Source organism: Anabrus simplex, chromosome 1, assembly GCF_040414725.1.
Source record: "Anabrus simplex isolate iqAnaSimp1 chromosome 1, ASM4041472v1, whole genome shotgun sequence".
Classification (NCBI taxonomy): Eukaryota; Metazoa; Arthropoda; class Insecta; order Orthoptera; family Tettigoniidae; genus Anabrus; species Anabrus simplex.
In genome coordinates this window covers 45,731,092-45,747,915 of record NC_090265.1, presented here as the reverse complement: position 1 = coordinate 45,747,915, position 16,824 = coordinate 45,731,092, and the positions used below count along the sequence as shown (strand labels likewise).

At 41.2% G+C, this 16,824-nt stretch overlaps 1 protein-coding gene across 1 annotated transcript in view; it reads left to right on the top strand.

Annotated features, from left to right (window-relative positions):
* LOC136873803 (chaoptin) overlaps window positions 1–16,824 on the top strand; it is a 354,515-nt gene that overhangs the window by 133,892 nt on the left and 203,799 nt on the right. The window contains exon 4 of the mRNA XM_068227078.1: window positions 9,920–10,030. Coding sequence (XP_068083179.1) covers window positions 9,920–10,030 — 111 coding nt within the window. The remainder of the gene's footprint in view (window positions 1–9,919; window positions 10,031–16,824) is intronic.

Sequence of the window (16,824 nt, the reverse complement as noted above, 5' to 3'; positions counted from 1 at the left end):
CTAATCATCAATGTAAAGACAATGGAAGAACGCTGGAGATGTAGAAAGTAAACGATTCCACTCTCCGTAACCCTGACACTAGAGGCTGCTTTATACAGTTTAGCCAAAACTTCAGGTGACAGTATTGTTATAGGAAAGGCTGGTGTGTCGGAAGTCGACATTGGCCTCATATGATGTTTGGAGGTGGAGTAATCTTAAGGACATCAGTAGCCGCTTCATACCCCGCAATGGTGTAGACAAACTAATCATCAGATTCCAAGAGACGGCTCGCTGTCGGGGTGTCATGCATTAAACTTTGCGGCCACCACCCGAGAGCTCGGATATCCACTGTGAGGATGTTCCATACACGTTCTCCGGTCGACGGCACCATCATTTATTCGGAGATGCATGCAAAGGTAAAGAGATAAAACAGACGCTGATTAGGAAACGGTCCATGATAGGACAAAAGGGTTTGCTGCGTTGAATTCCTCAAGAAAAACCAAGTGAAAATAATGTGTCGCTTGCCTGGCTTTCCATTTGAGAATCTTAAATGGAGTGTAAGATGACAGAACCAAGGTGGCGGCTATGGTGGCCACATGTGTCCTAGGGTTTTCTCTACCCTCAATGTCGACTTCCAACACACCACCCTTCACTATGATAATGTTGTCACCTGACTATTGGCTCACTTCTATTGCGATAGTATCCAGGGTAACCTCTAGGCTTACTAGCTAGCCCATTTACGGTACTACCTCTCAAAAATAATAGCAGCTCTTTAGATGCGAAGGGCGTAACGTAAAGTTGAACAGCTTGTTCAGGTTTGAATATGAAGCTATAAATGTATAGTGGTCGTAATTTCTCACGAAAGCAGGGCAACAATTAGAAAATGACTTTTTTGTGTGCGCACAGCTTCCTTGGACCGAATGCAATGCTATGTCCAAGGACAATACCTGCGTACCGAAGGACATTGGGTCAAAACCGGGGTTGGAAGGATATTAAAGCCAGCAGTTTTCAATGGAACTAGTTGCAGAAGAGCCAAATTAATGCAAACACTTTTGACACAACCTGAGAAATTCGAACATTTTCTTCATCTGGTTTATCGTACCATATATTGCCAGAACAGAGTCCACAAGTCGAAATCATCTCCACCTTCCGTTTACATTGAGCTTGTTCACAAAACTGTGCGCATCACGGTAGTAATGTTGTTGTGGGAGCAGCGCTGTGGGATAGTAAATGATCTTGCTTCAATTTCGCTATCTTGTCTCAAACACTAGGGTTAATACTGCGGCCAGTACGGTCTCAAGGATTTACGTAGTGGTAGTACCTATCTTTTTCACTATAAAGATAGCCATTACAACAGATACGAGCCTAATGTTTCTTATGCTAGTGGCTTTATGTCGCACCGACACAGATAGGTCTTATGGCGACGATGGAATAGGAAAGGCCTAGGAGTTGGAAGGAAGCGACCGTGGCCTTAATGAAGGTACAGCCTCAGCATTTGCCTGGTATGAAAATGGGAAATCACGGAAAACCATCTTCAGGGCTGCCGACAGTGGGATTCGAACCCACTATCTCCCGGATGCAAGCTCACAGCCGCGCGTCTCTAACCGCACGGCAAGCCTAATGTTAGCCAGCCTTAATTGGTATGGAGTCATTAGTTCTGTGCAGGGGCATATCCGGGTAAAGGGGAATTACTAGGGGTTAGAAACCCCCACCACGGAATTTTTACAAAAAAAATAATAAGAAACTGACAATAAACGTAAAACTAAACAAACATTCAGAAAAATTGTAAAACCGGCAGGTCTCTTGAATCTGTTTTCTAAGAAGCCTCTAAAATTTTATTTTATATTGTACACTGAACATACAATTCGCTGTAAAACTGTTGCCCTTTATATTATTGTTCTTATTCTGTATTTTAATGAAGACTTTGTACTGTACTACAATCTGAATATCAGCATAAGTCACTTGTATCAGTGTCCTTATAATGACAAGCCTTGCGTGCGCGCACCACACACGCACTTTCATGTTGTAACTATACCCACCCCAACCCCCAATCGGCCGAGCGTGACTACGCTACTGGTTATATGGAAAGAGAAATTTGGTAGACCATAGGTATCATTAGAGTACAGTGTCGCTGATTCAGGTCTGGTGACGACCACTTACACGGTAGTACCATTGCGATAAGGGGGAAGTGTATGTCAATGCTCGTAAACTGCCGTGAGACGTCAGAGAAGGATATCGTACCAATATGGTCACACTGACATTCTTCTTACAATTTACTCTGCGTCACAACGACATAACAGTAAAAAGGAGAATGAGAAGAATAGCAATAGTAATCACTAATGCAATTACACCAGCTAATGTGTTAGGGATTGACCGTAAGATGGCATAAGCAAACAGAAAATATTATTCTGGTTGAATATGCACTGGTGTTACTAATGGATTAGTGGGTGTAAAGTTGCACCGAAATTTGAAGGGCTAAAGGGCCCAGAAGGATTTCGAATTATGAGTCTTGGATAGCTCTATCAAACTTAAAAATGTATTCGAAAACCATTTCCAGCCCAAATGCAGTTCCGGAAAAGCAGACTAAAATTGCTTGTTTCCTTACTCGTTTTCTTTTTTTTTTTTTTCAAATCCTACCCAAATTAACGTATTTGCATTATTCTTTCTGTAATATGTTTCTTCATTCAATACCTCAGGCGTCTTTTTTTTAATGTCTACACAGAACGTTGTTATAAGCGCTCGTAGTGGTGCTTAAGTGAAACAATGCATTGATTCACATTAGCCCTCGTAGTGGTGCTTAAGTGAAACAATGCATTGACTCACATTAGCGCTCGTGGTGGTGCTTAAGTGAAACAATGCATTGACTCACATTAGCCCTCGTAGTGGTGCTTAAGTGAAACAATGCATTGACTCACATTAGCGCTCGTAGTGGTGCTTAAGTGAAACAATGCATTGACTCACATTTGCGCTTGTAGTGGCAAAAAAAAAAAGGCAGACTGCTAAACTAATAACGATGATCTAGGAAAGGATTGTAATTTTTAGGAATAAAATAATATTCTCATACTTTATTATATTTTATTTACCTAAAATTCACAGCTCATATCCCTAGGATTTTTTCAACATTGCCTTGCTTGCTCGGAGGGCTAGAACTGTGGTTTTTTCTACTGGTAAATTTGTAGGACCCTAAATATATGTCACGTCAAAGTTATGTCCTATTTCAATAATTTAAAAACATTAAATTGAAAATGTGATGTTTATAGGTCCGGAAGTATTCAATGATGAACGACTTAGGGCTATGATGATATACATTACAATATTTTCCAGTGTGATCACGTTCTCTTCTTGTACACAACACTTTTTTATACAGATTACGCGTGCATATTAACTGAAGTCGTAGTGCAGTGATGTTCCTTACACATTACTCAAGCAGAATACGTCGTGCAACCGCAGTGAAGTGATGGATGCTTCTTGCACATCACACATGCATACTACCTGAGGCAAGGTATACTTGGGGATAAAACATGACGGCCTTAGTTCCTGAAAGTGAGCTCGAAGCCGGTAGTCGATCACACCTACACCCTGCTGAGTTAACGAGTTCTAACCGATCCTTGTTTGGTGTGGAGAGGTTGCCAACCACTTTTTTCCACACTCTCTTCAGTCTTTACCCTTTCTTCGGGTCGAGTGCAGTAGACGATTTGGCAACTCCGGCTACAGTAGACGTAGTAAATCATATAAGCCGCTAATAGACACCGGGCTGCCGCTGGAGAGTAGTGGTGTGAGGCGAGGTCGTCATGGTTTGTCTCCGAGTGTACGGCGGGTGGTATAAGCCAAGCAGCAAACGAAGCTACTATCTTCCTCACAAACATCTCACCCTACTTTCATGTTCCTCTCTCGGACAAACCATTCGCTAATTGTTTTCATTTTAAACAGCATATGTTAAGAACTGCGGACATACATCCCTACATTCCACAAGGTTATTTGCAGTTATCTCCCGCACATCCTGTATACAGGGTGTATCAGTGAGGTAAAGCCGAACTTTCTGGACATTCCTCGTGCGTAGAGGAAGAAAATATGTTATACGTACAGAATATATTATGCACTCATATTGACCTAGGCTGTTGAGGTCTGGACAACGACAAGTAGGGAGGAGAATATAATTCAAGCCAGTGACGTGAAGTACCAAAAAAGTGTGATAGGAAAGACAAGGAAAGACAGATTGAGAAACGAAGATGTGAGAAAAGAGGTCAGAATAGAAAACCTAAATGAGAGAATTGATACGGGTAAATTACGATAGTTCGGGCATGTAAAGAGGATGGAGGAGGAAAGAATACCAAAACAGAAAATGGAGATGAAGTTCAAAGGAAAGAGAGCGACTGGAAAGCCTAGAACAAGGTGAATAGATTCGATAAAGAGGCGTGCAAGAAGAAGTAAGCTCCAATCCAAACCAAACCCCATGGCACTACAGCCCTTGGAAGGTCTTGGCCTACCAAGCGACCGCTGCTCAACCAGAAGGCCTGCAAATTACGAGGTGTCATGTGGTCAGCATGACGAATCCTCTCGGCCGTTATTCTTGGCGTTCTAGACAGGGGACGCTATCTCACCGTCAGATAGCTCCTCAATTCTAATCACGTAGGCTGAGTAGACCTCGAACCAGGCCTCAGGTCCAGGTAAAAATCCCTGACCTGGCCGGGAATCGAACCCGAGGCGGGTAAGAGGCAGACACGCTACCCCTTCACCACAGGGCCGGCGAAGTAAGCTCCACTGGGACAAAATAATGGAACAGGAATGGTGGAAGGAGAGAGGAAGGCGGAGTAGTGCAATAAATACCCCGATCCAGCAGGAGCTGGATAAGGGAAAAGGAGAATGTTGATGATGTTGATAATCATTCCTTCCTTCATTTATTATTTATTTATTTATTTAACTTATTTATGAATTGGATTTTCTTTTTCAAATAAAATCTGAAGAATTTTAATCATGAGTTATGAATCAAGCCTAGTTTAATCCAAACATCATAAAATAAATATTGTTCATAGGGTCGATTGATGCATGCATTTCAGTGAGCTTGGCAGACTGATATGTAATAGCAACTTCTGGCTCAGTGAGGAAAACAACGGGGAACTACCTCTCTCTCCTCATTTCCCTAGTATGCCCCTTCATCGACACTTAGGCTATCTATGGCAGCTGTTGGCGAAGCTGAGGAGGATCAAACATGACTTCCGACTGAATACCGAACAAGCATGCACTGATTAGTAGGCTGATCTTTCGAATCCCTAATAGGGGCTGCTGTTAGGTGGTTTATCTCTCTTTATTTATTCATTTATGTATTTACTTATTTATGTACTTAGATATTTTATTGCTCTCTGAAGTCACTCCAGTAAATCATCTTAATTTAGATTATTTATTTATTTATTTATTTATTTATTTATTTATTTATTTATTTATTTATTTATTTATTTATTTATTTATTTATTTATTTTAATGTTCTCTGAAGTCACTCTAGTAAATCAACTTAATTTAGATCACCTTAGCTTAGAAACACGTTCTGATCAAAGTCACTCTTCGATTTACACAACATGGCGTTACCACACAACTAATACGGAGTCACTGCAGTCACCATGACATTTGACTCCATCTTCTTTCTCCTCCCTGGGGAGAAATCTCATTCAAGCCTCACACCTTCACGTCTCGTATTCATAACTTATTTCCGTAGGATCATCTAAATTCCATTCCTCCTTCTGCTGCTAGCAATGTATTCCGGTAAGATATTGGGACACAGCTGTGACAAATGTTCTGGTTAGAATTCGTTCCCTGTAGTACCTGTAAGACTTGCTCACCCTGGGGAATACGTCGCAAGTCTCCTTGGCGACGTGCCGATACCTCGTCTGTTTGTATCGAACTTCCTTCTTACCTCTCCGTGTCTTGACAATAATCGCATTATGGGCGCGCCGACACAAACAGTGAGCCATGTCCTGCTACTTCGTGACTAAGGGACTTATCTAACTCACCACAGACTAACATCTTAATGGGCTTAGCGACGAGAATAACTTCCGTGCAGTTACACTCTGTCTGATCACCACAATAGAGGCATTTAGGGTTTTGTAATGCAAGGAACCACACCAGGCAAAGACAGCGATTATTAATCTGAACCTCGGATAGACCTGGCGTAGCATGGATCACTGACAAGCTATTGCCGCGGGAGTGAAATACCGTTAAATCTTGTTGAAACTCAACGGCAAAATATTAAGAATGAATTCTTCATCTACATAGCAAGAAAGGGTAAGGCAACGTGGTTTCGGAAATGAATATTTATTACGGAGTTGTCCGAGCGTGTATTTAGAGACTGCACCTTGACACGACCTGATTTCCGGAATAAAATGCTAGACATCAGCTGTAATAATTGTTACCCAAATAATCATGTAACTAAGAAATATGATGTGGTCTTGACCTACCACTAGGCCCCAGCACATGGTATTCTGTCCTCTCCAGTTCTTAGTGATTGCTTGTTCGGAGAGTGCGTTCTTCTGGGTAGCTACACAGATTTCTTGCATACTGCATTGTCTGACACTTTCAGTATACTTACCACAAGTGTTATGAATGACAGCCTACCTTCTACTTCAACTGCGGCTCCGCACGTTCAGTCACTTCGCACCACACAACAGCTGCGCGCCGACAGACTCGAACATAGGCCTACTGACCGCCCAAACACATTGCAACTGCTCTTTGGATAAACTTAAGCAGGATCCAGTAACTCAGACAATGCTCAGTATTCCAGGGCAGTACATACACAGAACCCTGTACTCCGTAACCCAAACTTCATCACGACACTCAGACATTGACTCTAGTGGAACACCCAAAACTCACTCGGCACTCCAAAACAAGGACACCTACGACAGCTGACACTACCGCCATCCCCCTCCCATTACTGACTGACTGTTCTGGGCTGGCCTCCGTTTCATTATCTTGAAATGGAGTACTAGCATCTTCAGGACTCAGCTACAGTTGTAACATTCTCGTTTCAAAACCCAGATGTTGCACGGGGTAGCTAGACGAAGGAAACAATAGAGGACAGACTGCGGCATTTCTTGGAGCGGTTCTGAGGTCCCCAGACTGGCTTAATCATTTCTTCCAGGAAATACCGAATGGGGCTACGACAAGGCTAGCACGTAGCACTAGCATCCCATGGAAAGGTGTAGTTCATGCATGCAGTACACCCACACGTTGTGAGACTTCTTGCCTGCAGGCACCGTCCTGCTTATTATTCTGGGCACTTGGTAGGTAGAGGTGGACCAGTTGCTTGGGCACCAAATTCTCCTGATTTAAACCCCTGAATTTTTACTTTTTCAGCAAGAACAGTCGAGTAGGCCTACATATTGTGCTGGTATACTTACGAATACTAGCTTTCATCAGCAAATACTGTAACTTGCAGTCGTTCCTTAAATTTGTTTTGTACATGTAATAACTACAACCTGCCGTTAAAAAATTATTTGCACATGTACCACTTAAGGGGAGACGTAGGCAGAAAGCATGAAAAAAATCACAATTTATTTTTATTAGTTTTCTTGAAGCTATATATCAAGGAGAATATAATCCTGATATTTTACATTGAAATTCGAACTACAAAGGCATTAAAAAATTAAAGAATCATGCACTGCAGTATGACACACCCACTACTCAGCCTCTGTGGCAGTACAAGATGTCTTCTTACACAGTTCTGTCAGTTAAACTTCTGGCAACAATTTATAGAAGGCCAGATATTTTTTCCTTCTTGACCAGGCAGTTGTAGAAACAAGCCAGCATTATATAGAAGGCTCTAGATGACAAAGGACTTCATTCAATAATTGTGTGTGTATGTGAGTTTTGTATAATTGGTGTAATTCAGTGGTTTAGTGATCACTTGGTGTAATTCAGCGCTTTAGTGATCCCTATATGTATTTACACAATGCCTAGGATTGATAAAGTGTATAAGAGGTATAAACACTCACATATAAGCAAAACAAAGTCAAGAAGACATGGTGAGGTTAGGGATAGACTGACCTGAAATTGTGAACCTGGATTCATCTGTAAGTTCTTCAAAGCGGAAAGTCGGAGCAGGCATTCTGCCAGAAGAAGAAAATGATGGAGGAAGGAGTGGGTTTAGAATTATTGATATTTTATTGTTAGTAGAAGTAATACAGAAAGCTTGCAGGTGTTCTGTTTGTGGAGGAAAGGTGACTCCGATGGTTGATGAGAAGAGAGACGGTTTAGCATGTACATTACACATTTTGTGTAAAAATTGCAACAGTGATATACCATTAAAAACATCCAAGGCCAAAACAGAATTTACGAAGCAAACATTAAGTTTCCTTTTGGCCTAGGGTGTGTTGACCTTGGCATAGAAGATGGGGACTTGTTATGTGGTATTATGAACATGCCTGCTCCAACACCAAGATTCACTGCTATGAACATGTCACTTTTGAATGCAGTGGAAGAGGTTAGAGAAGAGAGTATGAAATTATCAGCAATGTATAGAAGCAGGGCAGACAAGAGAGCAGCAGAGAATGCTAACCAAGAAGAGGAGTATAGTTATGGGGAGTTTTAGGAGAGGTGTAGACTTAAAACTTTATTATGAAAAGTTTTCTTGGATTTTCTGAATTTCACATTTTTCGTACTTTAGGTACAACTATCTCAAGAACTACTTGATGTAATTTCATAAAATTTTGAACACAAGTCACCCAAGTATATACGAAGTTTGGAGTGGAGTAGAATTTAAATATGTTGAATAAGAAAAAAAATTATACATTAAAATATTTTTATAAACTAAGAAAAAATGTCCATCAAGTACAAAAGATTTCAGAAAATCAACAAAAATATTTAGAAAAGAGTTACTGCACTTTAAAGACTCTATGCTAGTGTAGAATATTAATATATTTTGAATTTGAAATTTGAAGTCATACCTTACTCAAAATTTGTACCGAAAGACAGTGGCGTATGAAAAAATAATACTTCAATAACTTAAGAGAAAATTACCACAGTGTTCCTTAAACATACACAGCAACTCAATAAGTCATTTTTAATTAGTGTACCGAGTTTCAATTAGATTTAGCGAAAATTGTGCAAGATATGTGTAATCAAACATGTGACTGTAATTCTGCCTAAGTCTCCCCTTAAGATGTTCCCTACAATAGTTAATTGCCAACGATGCCGGTGCACAGAGTAATAGCGACCGGCCATTTTCAATGCTCCAAACCACTGGTGTCAAACCTTGCCCGCCATAAGCACTGTCCCGTGCTGCACGCGGGCGCAGCTGTATTCCCCTCAGTCGACTTGTACTTTCCCCACGCTGCTGACTCAGGGCTGTGTACACCTAGCGGTGATAGCCTCCAGTTACCTGTTTTGGCCCACAAGTAATTGTTGAAACATACAGCTACATAGGTTTTGGTACAAGGATTCACACTGTAATTTGTTAGTGTGTGTTTGTGTTTGTGTACTTTTGTATCAACAAGCGGATGCTCCTTTTACCGAATGCTATTTTCTTTTGTTTAAGTTGATAAAAACATGATGTTTTGCTAAAGAAGCGGCATAGTATTCGGCGTTATTCTGCTCCATAATCGTTCATAGGGCCATGTTAAGCCCCTACAAAATTAAATGCCTCTTACTTGTACTTCATACTTTATAGCAACCTTTAAAGCAATTGTTTAATATCCTATTACATGGTTTCGTACATTTTATGCAAAAGCCTGTTGAATACATTTTATTTTGTACGTCCTTATATGAGTACCGCGGTTATGAACGTGTAATGTACACCCCTCTGTGATAACGTCCTGTGCTAGCACTCGTAACAGCTGTTTCACACACACGCAAAGCTGCCAGTCACCTCATGAACTTGATATGCCTGCATTAAATAGAACATTTATTTTCGTTCTGTTTTATTCATATTTACCGTTGCCTCGTTTTGTTCCAGGTCCATGTCGTCAGCACTCAAGTCTTTGGATTTGAGCTACAACGAGCTGGATGAGATCCCTTTCGAAGCTTTGAGAGTGCTCAAGGGGCTCGACTGGCTAAATTTTCACAGGTGAGTATCTTTAGAAGTAATACATATCAAAATTGTTTCTATAACAAATCAAAAGAAATGCATCAAAAAACAAAATTTGTACTTGTTTGTATCTTCCATATCTTCTTAGTAAAAGGGGCGGAATTATTAACTGTGATGTGTATCGACATGGTATAAATGATCATTATTAGATTTTATATACGTATGAATATGCCCCGCATGTTTATGACATGTAATATATTTCTTTATATTAATTCCATGGAAAATACAAGTTAAGCATTATTTTATACATGTATGTATGTTCAGTCTTCAGCCCTAAGGCTGGTTGGATCCTCAACAGCTCCGCCATCAGCTGTCATAGATGGCCTAGGCATCACTAAAGAGGCGTACTAGGGAAATGAAGAGTGAGATAGTTTCCTGTTGCTTTCCTCACCGAGCCAGAAGTTGCTATTACATATCAGTCTGCCAAGCCCACTTAAATGCATGCACCAACCGACCTTATGAGCAACATTTGCACACCATTCATAGCAGGGACTGGCTACAGAAGGAATGGCATTACTAGCATCGCTCAAAGCCAAGGATGAGATTGAGACAGGTCAGTGAAAGTAACAAAATTACTCTAGCCCATACCAGAAGACACAGTGCACTGTAAACACTAGGTCCTGCCAGCAAAGGCAAGATTTTATACATTGTGACTAAAATTACGCAATTTTCATGGGTTCATATACAGTCGTAGTTTGGATCTTTTAACGTTTTTGTCAATTTCCGGAATTTTTTATATTGTTATCATATTTACCCTTGAATTTTTGTATTTTCTCATATTTTTCCTCTCAACTCCATTTTCGCATAGCTGCTTTCACTCGTCTCAGAGGCGGATTTTTCACATTTTCCAATTGTTGTCTGTAATTTCTTACAATTATCTTCCTTAGAAATATATATTTAAAAGAGACAGGTGCGTATAAAGCGACAGAATAGCGAGCCTCTGTCAAACTCTATGTTTTGACGTATTTCAAATATGCTCCTATAACATCCTGCGACGTCGAGCAGTCTTTTCCCCTCTACAAATCAGTGTTGCATGAAAATAGAAAAGATCGTTCCTATTTGAAAACTTTAAAAAATATATAATTTGCTATGGGGATCGCCCATCAAAATGTGACATTTATTTCATTCTGTGCAGAGTCGAGAATTACCTCTGAATTGAGTAATTAAATAAATTCAAAATATAATTATAAAATTACCATATTATTACATATTTATTATTATTGGATGTTCTCGATTTTTAAAGTATATTTTCAATATAATGTTTATTTAAACAATGGCACATTCTGAAGATTTCGAAAATGTGACCAAAAAACTTCATATTTATTGACATATTTTAATACAGTTTTAGGTCATAAATGCTTGCATATTTCTAATATTTTTAGGTCATGAACATCCGGGCCCTACCTATGAGTGATATGTACAAGGTAAAACGAAATTATATCAGATCTGGAGTTAAGATACTGCAGAGGGAATGCCCGCAGTGCTTTCATAAAATTCAAGACAAACCTTACATGCACAAATTTGGACGTTGTCACCAATAGCCATTTGTGGAATTGTGCAGAAGAAGAAGAAGAAGAAGGTCTGTCGACAGTTACGGATTCAGAGAGAGGGCTAAGGGGCTCAGGGCTCCCAACACGTCAGACATCTTCGTTATATACTGTATATGTATAGGCACATACTGACTTCTAATGTATACTGTTGTAATATTTTTTGTAATATACGAATTTATATCCAACTACATGAGCCCGCTTAGTGTCTATGACTGTTATAGCGTCAAGACCGTGAGACTGTGGTTAGATAGTTCGAGTGCAGTTAGTCGAAAACATTTCCGCCAACAGAGTGTTGGCAGCAAAGTTAGGAGAAGTGGTTGTATACAATTTCTAATCACTAGATTGGGTGCCAAAATCTTGGATTTAATTCCAAACATTTCCGCAGTGTTCACAAAAGTGTAGGCACTGTTGATGGTGATTTGTCTGTCGGATGGGCACATAAGCTTTAAGCAGACGTGCATTCGATAGGAGTAGGCTATGTGCCGGCACGGGTTTCACTCTCTCTCTTCCTGCTAACATATATCACGTTATTCATTTATTGTCATTATCTCCTCTCATAAGGGGTTGGCGGGTGCAGAGTGGGTCTCGGCCCACAAGTGGCCATGGCTTGTCTGTGATCCGACAGCTCTGTACTCCGACACGGCTCTAACGTGGCTCAGGGGCTGGTCCTGAGAATGGTTTTCCATTGTTTTCCATTCTCCAGCACCAAGGCAAATGCCGGGAAAGTTCCTAGTATAGGCCACGGCCGCCAAACCTCTCACCTTCTCCACACATCTCCTGGCCTGAGAGACGGCGTCGCCATCTAGGAGGCAGGCCTGCCCCTTCAGGAGAGGAATTGAATCATTTATTAATAGTAGTAATCACAAAAGTTTGTCGTCAGGGAGGGCATCCGGTCGATAAAAACACATACTGAAACTTCATTCTGGACCCCGTAGAGAAACGGGACAAGGTTTGGGCATACATTGAACTACGTGATGCTTTATTTTACATTACATGGTATTTTCAATCTTACATTATAATACTCTACATTATCAAATGTTTTCATTCTTCACCCAGATGATTCTACTAAGTGGAATTTTTATCCCGATCAGGACAGAAATATTTGCAGATCTCCGTCTTTAGCAATGAAAAGGTGGCAAATATGAAACAAAATTGCCGACAGGTGCTATTTAGCCATTGCTTTCTTTAATTCGAACATGTCACTTCTTGAATTAAAATAACATGTTAGTAACAAGGAAACTGTCCCAGTAGATCTGTTCTGTTAGACTGTTATTGTATGTTTTATTAGTAGGCAATGGATTAAAATACCTGTTTCGAAGTTCAATCCTCGATTATGGTATTAAGAACAAATTGAATTTGAAAACGTCTAGAAGCAAGATCCAGACCAATTTATTACAGTCTGTGAAGAAGTCGTGTGACTAAGTCCGAGATAAAACATGTGACAAGAAGTATTTGAACATGAACATTCAAACGAAGATCATTCTTATATTGATAAAGTGAATAGTAATAGGATTACATGTGGTGAAGTCAGAGTTTTGTTATGTTAAAAGCTAGTGACAAATAGTGCTTGTATTGCTATCCTAAATGTCTGGAATTATCCTGAACCTCAGAATATATTTAAAACCATATTTAATGATTGCGATGAACTTGAAACTTTATGAACCAAGGTTTATGCAGTGACGATGAGAATGATAGAACCCTGACTAGTTCATGGGTTCCTTCAAAAAGTTACGAGGTTTCTGTGGGGTTAGAAACCGAGCATAGCTGGAGATTCCAATATTCGTTGTTAGGTCATTTCTGTTGGTTTGCTGACAATCGTACCTGCCTCTAACCCGCCGGTTCCGGGTTCGATTCTCGGACAGGTCAGGGACTTTTACCTGGACCTTAGGGCTGTTTCGATGTCCATTCAGCCAAAAGTGAACACAGATGAGGAGCTATCTCGCTGTGAGATAGCGGCCTCGGTCAAGAAAGCCAAGATTAATAGCCGAGATGATTCGTCGTGCTGACCACAAAACACTTCGTAATCTGCAGTCCTTCGGGCTGAGAAGCGGTCGCTTCGTAGACGAAGGCACTTCGGGTTGTTGTGACATTTTTTGTCACTTAGAGTCAATTTGCTTGCTAGTGGCTTTACGTCGCACCGACACAGATAGGTCTTATGGCGACGACGGGATAGGAAGGCCTAGGAGTTGGAAGGAAGCGACCGTGGCCTTAGTTAAGGTACAGTCCCAGCATTTTCCTGGTGTGAAAATGGGAAACCGCGAAAAACCATCTTCAGCGATGCCGACAGTGGGATTCGAACCCACTATCTCCCGGATGCAAGCTCACAGCAGCGCACCTTTAACCGCATGGCCAACTCGCCCGCTGCTTATAGTAAAAAGGATGAAGATGCTTACTGTCGGCTTAATATTGTGTTTGGTAAAAAGGAAGTAGGATTCAATTACAACATCTAGTAACAAAGGCCGTAATGAAATTTAAAGAATGAACTTTAAATATACAGAGATAATTCCAAAAACAGCTGTCATCAAATATCCTTCCTTAAAAGTAACTGTTTAAAGAAAGTGTAATATCAGTAATCAATGATCTGAATTTAGGAGTGTCGCTCAGGTAGCAGATTTCCCATCAATTGTTTACCGAGCCTCACCTTGAAAGTTTTCAAGAACTTTGAAATTGATCATCCCTTCACAAATTATTCCAGTCTCTTCTTCCTCGTCCTATAAATGAACCTTTGCTCCAATTGTCCTCTTGAAGACCAATTATATCTTAATATTGTGATCTTTAATACGTTTAAAATTTCCGTCCAAGCTTATTCGTCTACTAACGCCATTCCACGCCATCTTTCCACCGACTGCTCTAAACGTACCACTTAGTCGAGCATTTCGTCTTCTGACTCCCAAGACTTCCCTACCCAAAGTTTTCAGAGTTTCCGTAACACTACTCCTTTGTTGGAAATCACCCAGAACTAACCTTTCTGCTTTTATTTGGATCCTTTCCTGTTCTAATAACACGTAATTATACTCAGGGGTTGAAATTCTGCGTGGTCAGCTTGCCAATGTGCCTATAATTCTACTCCAACAAGTAAGACAACACACAATGATGTGATATATTGTTGTGCTGCTGTAATGGAAAACAAAAATTGTAGATGATGTTAAGAGAGGAATATATATTTCAAACTATAGACATCAGTTTTAAGGAGCAATTAATACACTATTGGTTGGCCAAGAGACAGATTGTGTGAGACGAATTTCTAATATTTATCCTGACGCCCGATTGAAGTGTTTGAGGGTTGTATAACTTCATACTTAATGAACGATGAGACTTGCGACTAGGCCCTCCATGCCCTCATGGACATGGGTACGATAGTGATACAAACTTTGCAGGACAGATTTGCGTATTACAGTCAAATTTTAGCGCCTAGGTATCCATATGCACTCTGGAGCGCACTGCCTGAATCTGTTGGAGGTGCAGGTGGGTTCAACATGATGCGACCCCAGACTATTTTTCACATGCTACTACAGAGCACTTTAATCAGACATTTTCGGGAAAGTGAACAGGAAGAGGAGATCCTGTTGCGTGGCCACCTCGTCCGCCCGATCTGATTCCACTTGATTTCTTCTTGTGGAGTTATGAGAAGGATGAGAGACATTTGTAATGACCGAGAAACTGCTCCTGGAAGGATGCCTCACTGCTTATGACATTGGTAGATCGACGCCAGAGCTTTTCGACCGCATACGCCAGAACTTATTGTGTCGTTGTCGAAGCTGGTGGATGCTATTTTGAACAGCTGCTGTCCATGCCTTCGTAGCGTGCGTGTGGTCTGGAGGTAAATAAAGATATTACATCTCCACACAAAGACGATTGAGTTTTTTGCACATAAATATGTCTTATAGTGTGTGCATGTGAAAAAGTGAATTGTCCTTTTATATGGTTACTAGGAGAGAGAAACTACTACATTCCGGCGTTCTCTCTGACTGGATGCACCATTTTCCAGACATATAGGCGCTTCCCTACTCGCTCTGAGCTGAACGAGCCTAGGCCTGGTCGCTCAGCGATTAGGGGCTCGTTTTGCCTCCCAGACCTAAGAGTTGACGTGATCGAATTTACTGGAACATGGCTCTCGTGGGCTATCGACAGTGAACTACCACTCAGCGCTAATTGCAGCATATTTCGCCGTAATCGCGCTACTCTACGTGGTGGAGTGATGCTAGCAGCGAACAGTGCGTTACCGTGTAGACAAAGGACAGATCTCGAACGGAACTGTGAGTTAGTGTGGGTGGAGCTGCTCTTTCCTCGAAGCCCTGTACTTGTGGTATCTTAGTATAGACCACCAAACAGCCCATTCTGTGACCTTGAACAGTGCCTGGACTCAGTCATTGCAGCTCCCCCTCATGGTGAAATACTTTTAATGGGCGACTTTAACTTATCTATAAAGTGGTCTTGTCCAACTACCGGACTGTCAGCTAACAACTGTGACGCGTATTTTATAGACAGTTATTTTAATGGCCTGGGACTGAAACAGTTTAATATGTACCCAACCCGTGGACTCAACACCCTGGACCTCATGCTCTCCTCATTAGAACTTAAAAATTAACCCCCGGCAGAAACATTTTCCACTGCGTCCACCAGTCTCTCAATGCCATATTCCTCCTACCCTACCCCTCCTCAAAGCCTCACAGCAGGACATCCTACCGCCCTACCTACATCTGGCGCCGTGCCGACTGGCCTGCAATGTGCTGAGCCCTGGAATGCCTTCCCTGGAGCCTTATCGAAATAGCTGATATCGAATTGGCTCTTGACCTGCTGTACGACTGGCTGCAAGCAGCAATCAAAGACTTCGTACCTGCACAACGGGCTACTACCAGCAAATATCAACACTGTGTATCACAAGAGACCAGACTGATTCTATTTAATAAGAAGAGAGCTTGCCGCCTGTGGAAAGACTTTCCTAACCCACACACTCGCAATACCTTCGTTAAAATCTGCCTCCACGCGAAGTTTATGGTCAGAAGAAACTACAAAACACACGTAGACAAAGTCACTGAAAACGTCTGCAGCAATCCCAAGCGCTACTGGAGTTTCATCAACACACGGAGAAGGACGGAGCGGATTCCTGTCAGCGTGAACCACAACGATGCAACAGCAGACGGCGCCACTACGCTCGTTGCCTTCGTTAACGATACCGTACTTCATTCTACAATACTCTTAAAAATCTCAATGGGAAAATGA